At 42.8% G+C, this 9005-nt stretch overlaps 1 protein-coding gene across 1 annotated transcript; it reads right to left on the bottom strand.

Annotated features, from left to right (window-relative positions):
- Positions 1 to 913: 913 nt before the first annotated feature.
- On the bottom strand, positions 914 to 8559 carry LOC125484643 (serine/threonine-protein kinase PAK 2-like). Its single transcript, XM_048604141.1, has 4 exons — positions 8342 to 8559; positions 3325 to 3425; positions 1126 to 1270; positions 914 to 969 (listed from the first exon to the last, which is right to left on the bottom strand). Exons 1-4 carry the CDS (start codon positions 8529 to 8531, stop codon positions 914 to 916), a joined length of 492 nt encoding a protein of 163 aa, XP_048460098.1. The 5' UTR covers positions 8532 to 8559.
- Positions 8560 to 9005: the final 446 nt, after the last annotated feature.

Below are 9005 nucleotides of genomic sequence, written 5' to 3'. Positions count from 1 at the left end.
ACAGCCCCGGAAATAACAGGGGCCTGATTTCCAGCGTGCCACCCCAGTGAAACCTGACATTGTAATGCAGGCCTCACCGTCACCTGTAACATACATACAAAGTCACACTATCCTCTCTAGTACGTAGTCTAGAGGGGAGTCTGCATCTTGTTTCCCCTTCCCTATTTATAATCTAGGTATCAATGGTTTCGGCTCAAGGTGATGCTGTTCTTCAATTGCAGTTGCATGATCCACTGCCATCAGTTTGATAATTGTAGAGGGGGACCTGGTCAAGTCTCAGTGTACATGACTGGCATCAGCAAGAGCCCCTGGACGGTCCTGGGTCACTGGGATGGGGTCAACCAGGCATGGACCTATGTGAACAAAAGAACCGAGAGGGACTCACAGCAGTGAGACATACAGGATCACTGGCGTATGCCCACACCCTGACATCCATCAACCAGATCCTAGCAAGAGATCAACTAGAATCCACTGACTCTAGCCTGGGGAGTTAAAGGAATTGGAGTGGACTTCTGTAGGTGGCTGGTGATTCCTAAGTAAGCACTTTTCAGCAATCTCTGCAACCAAGTGGGTTCCAGGCACAAAGGGGCCTGCCTCTCCTCTAGGAGATAGAGAAGCTGGGGAAGTTAGTGTCTTCAAATCCTGTCCAGACTGCGTAGCAACAAACACAACCAACCAACGTATATAATGTAAAAATTCCATTATGTTCCCTCACCTAATTAATACATGGCCCTGTATTTGGATTTTACAGTGGATATACAGCATTGCATGTCCCTTGAGTGGATCATCATATCAGATCTCTCAAATGCTGGACCAACAAGGAGGTCCATAATGTGCAGATGCTGTCTGAAAACATGCAAGTGGTGGTTGACAGGTGCAACGCAATAAAAAGAATAGGATGCTACAAACAAAGTTAAATACAAAAGGTACTCACTGCAGGCGTGACTGCAGGAAACCTGTCTGGTTGTTCTGTTCAAAAAGGAAAGAAGAGCAAGATTAAGTCAGGGGATCAAGTGTTGTCCACACAAACTATTTTGCTTCTTCAGTCAAGAACTCAGCAGAAAGCTTTTTTTTTTTTTTAAAAAAAGCACATCCAACATGCTGGTCTCTGCTCTGTCATCTTACCTGTGAAGCTCAGGTATTTTTGTTTCACCGTATCTTTGGAATCGTAGAATTTGAGAACATCAAGCACAGCCTGAGGATTTTTCTTCTGTTCCAGTTTGGTGATGTTGGATGTCTGTAATAGTCGAGCCCATTGTTCGGGCATTCCCTGTAAATACGCAACACACCAGATTCAAGTAAAACTATGATGGTGGGAACTGGAATATATGCAAAGATTGCAGCAAGACAACAATGAACCTAACTCTACTCAGTCAAAACAAAATTCAAATTAGAAGGAGTAAGCCATTTGCCCGAGAGTGCTCCACCATTCAAAAGATCGCAGCTGATCCGATTGTGACAATGTTCCCACTTGCTACCCATCCCTAATAACCATCGGCTTCTTGCAAAGCTTGGATGTACTATTCTTTGTTCTTCTCCTTCCCTTAGTCAGATGCCATCTGTAACCAAGGAGACAGTTTGACTAGCTCCTGAGCCTCTGACAATGCCATGGTTCATTTGACTATAAAGTGCAAGAATAACATAACCTGATGAGAGCTCTATCACCAAATGTCTTATTACAAAGAGTTCATGCTTGGTTTCCAGTCACACCCGATATGAAGTTCTAACAACATGGCTTTGTTAACGAGATGTCATGTTTGACAAATTTACGGACGTGAGTCCTTGGAGGCTGAAGAGGAACCAGTAGATTGGACTTCCAGAAGGTATTCCACAAGAAACAGGAACAGGAGTAGAGAATTCAGCCCCACCAGCCTGCTCTTTATTGAATAATATCAAGGCTGATCTGATACTTCTCACTGGGGTTTCCTGCATTTTCCCCAAAATCTTTGATTCCCCTACTGATCAAGAATCTGTCTCAGCCTTAAATATACATTTGGACTCTGCCCCCCCACAGCTCTCTGTGGCAAGGTGTTCCAAAGACTTTCTCAACCCTCGGAAGAAATTCCTCCACATTTCGGTCTTAAAATGGCACTCCTTTATTCCGAGACTATGCCTTCTGGTCCTAGACTCTCCTATGAGGGGAAACATCCTCTCAGCATTTATCCTAATCAAGAAATTTAAGAATCCTACATATATTAAATGAGATCACCTCTCAGATTCCAGCAAGTAGAGAGTCAACTAGTTCAACCTTTGTTCATAAGACAATCCCTCCGCACCTGTGATCATCCTGGGGAACCTTCTCTGAACTGCCAATGAAAATTTTCTTAAATAATGGGACCAAAATGGCTCTCAGTACTCCAGAAGTGGTCTCACCAGAACCTTGCACAGTTATAGTAAGAATTCCCTACTCCTATTCCAGCCCTCTTTGAAATAAAGGCCAACATTCCACTAGCCTTCCTGATTACCTGCTGCATCTGTGCACCAGCTTTCTGTGTTTCATGTACAAGCACCCCCCAAATCCCTTTGTATTGCTTCTTTCTGCAGGGTTTTCTCCATTTAAATAATATTCTTTTCTTTTACTCTCCTTTCCAAAATGAGCAACTTCATATATTTTTTTCCACATTATACTCCAACTTTTTGTCCACTTACTTAATCTAACGTCATCTCTCTAAACTGTTTGCAAACTTCTCACAAACTGTGGTCATGGAGTTCAGAAAACTGCCAGGTATTCTGATTAAACAAAAGATTCTGTACTGGTTTAACGTGCCAAAGGTTGAACACGTAGCGGGTAAATGCATTTTTCAAATTCTCTCTCACCCTTTTACCCAAATACTTGTAATTTGTGCCCTCTGGTTATTGATTTGTGAACAGAGATAAAGTGGATAGGAAGGATCCACCTCGTCCCTCAATTTCATACTCCTGAATTAAACAACCCCTTGACTTTCACAATTCCAGAATGACTCCAGCCTATCCAGTCTTGCCTTGTAGTTAAAATTGTCCATTCCTGACAACATCCTAGTAAATCTTTGCACCAGAGTCAGAGGTTTTAAATGGGTCAAAAGGATAAACATGAAAATATTTGAGAATGTCGGAGGGTAACCTGTAAACTCTGCAGCAACAAGCTTGAAACTGGTTTGGTAGGACAGCAGTACTTGCTCACTGTACCTGCAAACATCCCAAGGCAGAAGGCTGGTGACTGTTCCAGAAGAATGATGCACCAGAAGGGTGCCAGCAGCAAATACATTGGAACAGGACCAATTCCAAGTTGACCAACAGTAAAGCCAATGAAATAATTCATTGTAGATCATTGCATTATGTACATACCGTGAACTCCCCTGTCACAGCATCGAAACCAACATGGATCGTGTGCTCAAAGTCTGACGGAGGAGATATTTCTGGCCGTTCCTTTTCTCTCTTCTTATTTGCTGTACAAACAAGACAAACCCTGAGCAGTTGTCAAGCCATCAAAAAGCACACAAATGGAACCAATTCAAAGGAAAAAAGGATTCCAAGTGATAATAGGTGGATGGACAAATTCACTCTGGACTGGCTTAAGGTACACAATGCAGTCACACATTTCACGTGGAGTTACCAACAGAAAACAACACAGCAGAACAAGCATGGTGGCAGTCGTTAGGATCCTGAACTAAGGGCAGAGAGGTTGAAAGTCAGACTCAAAATCTTTCATACCTAGTTATGTGAAGTGGAAGTGAACAAATCGGGCACCAGAGGCCCAAAAACAAAAAACAAATGCTGGAAAGCCAAGCTGATTGTTATGAGCGAAGTGGATGTTAGAACAATCAAGACATTCCACCTCAGTCTGATCTGCATCTGACTTCCGTATCACATTACAGAATTGAGAATCAATGCCTTCTGAAACGAACTCAAAAGCACCAAAGGATAAACTGCACATGCCAAAAGAAAGAACAAACAGAAAGCATTGCAAAACACTTCAAATACAGGTCACACCGAGTCACAAAAATCAGAGGCCACTCAGCCACCACCGTCTTATGTACGCAGGTAAAATGGTCACCAATTAAATATGTATTTAATTTTAAAACTGACTAGCTGGCTGCCTTCAGCTTTTCCAATAAATTTGACTTAACTGAAACCCTCTCAAACAGTTTCATAGCTTATACAGCAACCTCAGACTCATTCTCACCGGGTTCTGAGTAATTCTCAGTTATCCAGTATTTAAAGATTCCAAACAAGTAGAGCAAATCACTCAAAATCAGAGATTGACAATTAGTAAGTCAACGTTGAAGCATCTAACCTACCCAAACTAAACCCTAGGTCCATGAAAATTGACATTTCGGGTCGGGTCTTCAGAAGGGTCCTGACCCAAAACGTTAACTTTCCAGTTCCTCTGATGTTGCCTGGCCTGCTGTGTTCCTCCAGCTACACACGGTGTTGTCTCTGACTCCAGCATTCGCAGTTCTTACTGTTTCCGAGCGAGTTCTAAACCTTAGGTCCAATGACTTTGCACTCGATTTTCAATCACAACTCCATATAAATATGCCACTTTTTCCAAAATCAATTAGCGTAGGCATCAAGCAAACAGAAAACAGAAGGGTGACCTGATGGGAGTCTTTATAAAGGTTATAAAAAGAGTCTTAGTAGTCTACACAAAAAAAATTTCCACTCCAGTCCAAACTAGGGTCACAAAAGGAAGCTTGCGTAGAGTATAAAAACACAAGCATGGAACACGGTTGGGCTGAATGGCCTGTTTCTGTGCAATACTTTCATTACAATACTATGTAATGTCAATTTGAAATCAGTTTATGAATCTAGATCTCGATCTGAAGCGATTTAATCCCAAACATTAATTTGTAGAAACGAGAGAGAATGTCCTAAAGGGGTCTTAAAAGGAGGTTATCTGTGTAGACCTTAGGAATAAAAAGCGGAGATTACTTGGCTGGCATTATACTACAGGCCTCCCAACAGTCAGAGGGAGAAAGGAGGTATGTAGGCAAATCACAGAAAGGTGCGAGAGAAACATGGTTAAGGTGTAGGGAAGTTTAGCTTGCTAACATTAACTGGGATCACCTTAGTGTGAAAGGATTAAACAGAGTGAAAGTTTTTGAAGTACATCCAGGAGAGCTTTTTGTGTCAGTACATAACTGGCTCTACGAGAGATGGGGCAGTGTTAGACCTAATTCTAGGGCATGAGGCCAGTCAAGTGGTTGAAGTTTCAGTGAGTGCACATTTTGCGGGTAGTAACCACAACTAAGTTTCAAAGTCATTATGGAAGGGGATAGGAAAGAACAGAAGTTAAGTGTGTAAATTTGTAGGGTGGGGGGCGAGGGGAGGAGGTTGTATTTTCAATATTATTAGACAGGATCTGGCAAACAAACTGGGAGCAGCTACTTGCAAGTAAGACAGCATTTGGAAAGTGGGAGTCTTTTAACAGTAGTATAGTGAGAATTCAGGGCCAACATGCTCCTCTAAGCGTGAGAGGCAAGGGCAAATAGTCCCAGGAACCCTGGATATCAAGGGATATAGAAAACGAAGCTAGCATGTGCCAGGTACAGAACCTTAAAAACAGGCGAGGGCCTTCAGAAGTAGAGAGTGTGTAAGGAGGTACATAACAAAGAAATTAGGAGGATGAAGAGGGGCCACAAAATATCTGTGGCAGAGAGGATCAAGAAAACCCCCCAGGCTTAAGTGCAAGAGGATTACCACGGAAAGAGAGAGAATGGGGCCCATTAGAGATCAAAGGGGCAACCCAAGTATGGAGTCAGTGGATGTTGGGGAGGTCTTAAATGGCTACTTCTCATCTGTGTTCACAGTGGAGAAAGACATCATAGCAAGAGATTTCAGTTGGGATGATGAGGTTCTAGAACATGTTGAGATTAATGAGGAGCAGGTATAACATGCTTTGTGGGCATAAAGGTGCATAAATCCACAACGCCTGATGAGATGTATTCCAGGCTGCTATGGGAGGGAAGGGAGGTGATTGCTGGCGCTCTACTAGAGATACTTAACACTTCATAGGCCACAGGTGAAGTCCCAAGTGACTGGAGGATAGTAATGATTCCTTTGTACAAGGAGGGCAGCAGGGATAGGCCAGGTAACGACAGGCCCATTAGTCTGATGTCGGTGGTAGGGAAATTCAAAATATTTCCGAGAGACAAGATTAATAAACACTTGGAAAGGCAAGGATTGATCAGGGATTTTTTAGAGAGAGATGCTATCTGACTAATCTAATTGAGTTTTTTGAAAAGGTGAATAAAAGTACTAATGAGGGCTTTGCAGTTGATGTGGTTTACATGGACTTCACTAAGCCCTCTGACAAGGTCCAACATAGAAGGCTGGTCCAAAAAGGTAAGAGCCCATAGGATCCAAGATTGGCTTGCAAATAGGAGGCAAAGGGTGATGGTAAAGAGTTGTTTTTCGGATTGGAAACCTGTGACCAGCAGTGTACCAGAGAGATCAGCGCTGGGGCCTTATTTTTTATTGTGTACATTAATGATTTGGACGTGAATGCAGATGGTATAATTAGTAAGTTTGCGACGACATGAAAATTGGTGGTGTTGTTGACAGTGAGAATGGTGGTCTCAGGCTACAGTCCGATATTGATCAGCTGGTAAAGAGCAACGGCAGATGGAATTTAATCCTGATAATTGTTAGGTGAAGCATTTTGGGAGGTCCAGTAAGGCAAAGGATATAGAAAAATGAATGGTAGGTCCCTAGCGAAAACTGAGGAACAAAAAGGGACCTTGGTGTACAAGTCTTAACACCAAGTCGGCAGGGTGCAGAATGTAGGAGAAAGGAAGGCTTGCTAGAGCTTTATAAAACATTGGTTAAGCCACAGATTAAATACAGTGCGCAATTTTGGCCACCACACTATCAGAAGGACATGATTGCACTGAAGAAGGTGCAGAGGAGATTTACCAGGATGAAAAGTCACAGTAATGGGGAGACTGGATAGGCTGGGGTTTGTTTTCTCTGGAGCAGAGGTGGCTGAAGGGAGATCTGATTAAGGTAGATAAATTATGAGAGGCATAGACAGAGTGGATTGTGAGAATCAATTCCCCAAGGCAGACGTGCCTCAGACCAGATGGCATAAATTGAAGGTGAGGAGCAAATGGTTTAGAGGGGATTGGAGTTAAAAAAACTTCCATCCAGAGGGTGGTAGAAATATGGAACATGCTGCCCGAGAGGGTGGTTAAGTCATGTACTCTTGCAACATTTAAGAAGCATCTGGATGAGCACATAGAAACACCAGAACATAGCAGGCTATAAACAAAGTGCAGGTAAAAGGGATGAGTGCAGTTTGGTGTTTGTTGGTCAGCACAGTCATAGTAGGCCAGACAGTCTGTTTCTACGCTGTATGATTGACTCATTAAGATTTTATTACAGAGAATTATTCCTGCCTCCTGTTCTTTGCAGCCCCTTGGAGGTCTCCCTACTAGAATTATTTGTATATGATTTGTGAAAGATTTCACTCTTGGATCAATCTGAAGCTCCAAGAGATGCAAACATAATTAAAGAAACGTCCATGGGGGAGGGGATGCAGAGGGTTCATTGAAGCTCAGAACAAAAAGGAGAGAGACAGTACAAACAGTACTTTGTCCTAAAATCAAGGGATGAGATTCCAGAATTGTTTGAAAAGCTGGCTGTCTGGGTGGTGTAGGTGGAGACACTGCCCCTACTGAATGCTGCTGAAAATTCAACTTCCTACCTCCTCACCCCTCCCTTATGCAAGATCATAAGAAAAACTAGAACACCAAATAGTTTGAACCATTTGCCAGCCTGGTTATGTGAAGTCTAGGAGGCAGTCAGCCAGCTGCTTACTGGACACAAGAGCATCATTTTTTGTTAGATTTAATCCAATGATGCCAGTTTCAAATGTATAATCCCCAAACAAAGGCTTTATCTGTTCTGAATATCACAACAACACCACAATCTTCATTCAGACAGTAGCACAAGAAAACAAAATCGCACTCTTTCCAGATTTCCAAGCAAACTCCAACTGCTATCGGCTTAGTTGGTAACTGGGGGAAGCAAACATTAAAAGCATGCATCAGATGGAAAAGCTTTGAAGACAGTGAGTTGTGTATTGACTGTACCAATCCTTATCCGTCTCTGGCATAGCAAATGCACTATATGCTAGCCCTATTGCTGCATCACACTTACTATAACCGTTGCATGCCCAAACACATTGCCGTTTCTTGCACAATTTCCTCATCTGCCTTGCTGTGTGACAGTTTCATATATTCTTTCATCCCTTTCACACATTCCACACCACGGCAGTGACCAGGCACCCACCTCTTCTGACCCCAGGACACATCTGATCACAAACTCCTCCATTACCCCTGTGATGGATTCTTTCATTTACCTTTTTCTCCAGTGTTTGAGAAAATAGACTTGAGTTTTGTCCGCTTCTGTTTCTCTTCAGGTACAGATGGCAGTGGCTTGGCATTGTGGTTGGTCAACAGTGTGTCCTTGCTACCCATTGGGAAACTAGTGCTACTCACACGTACAGGGGGTGCAGGTGGTTTGTCCTCCAACTCTCCGTTATTGGACATTATTTCAGGTTAAATACAAACCCTAGAGAAAGGACACAATAGTTAGCACCAAAAGGCAACACAACATACATTGGAAAAACGCAGTTGTTTAAGAAAAAAAAAGCACCGCTGACTCCGTATAGCTGCCACAAGCCCAAAAACCACTACTGCAGAGCTTTTAATCAAAAAGGAAACCTACTGCAGAAATCACGTCACTGAGTGATCTGCAAATCAAGTGTTCTCTTTGAATGTCACTGGCAAGGCTTCTATTTATTGCCCATCCAATCTTGTCCAGGACAGTTAGGGATGGGCAATCAATTCTCACCTAGCCAGCAGCGCCCACATACCACCAAATAATATGACAAAGCTACTCTATTGCTCTCTAGTGACTGGAAGACTCCAGCATCCAGGAACTAATTTATATTCTCGTTGTCACAATGCTGCATTGTATAGAAACAGTGAACCACACCAGATCACCCAGCTGTCTTTTTTTTG

The sequence above is a fragment of the Rhincodon typus genome, chromosome 13 (genome assembly GCF_021869965.1).
Source record: "Rhincodon typus isolate 14 chromosome 13, sRhiTyp1.1, whole genome shotgun sequence".
NCBI classification, from domain to species: Eukaryota; Metazoa; Chordata; class Chondrichthyes; order Orectolobiformes; family Rhincodontidae; genus Rhincodon; species Rhincodon typus.
The sequence above is the reverse complement of the archived record's forward strand: the minus strand, read 5'-3'. Positions and strand labels throughout refer to the sequence as shown.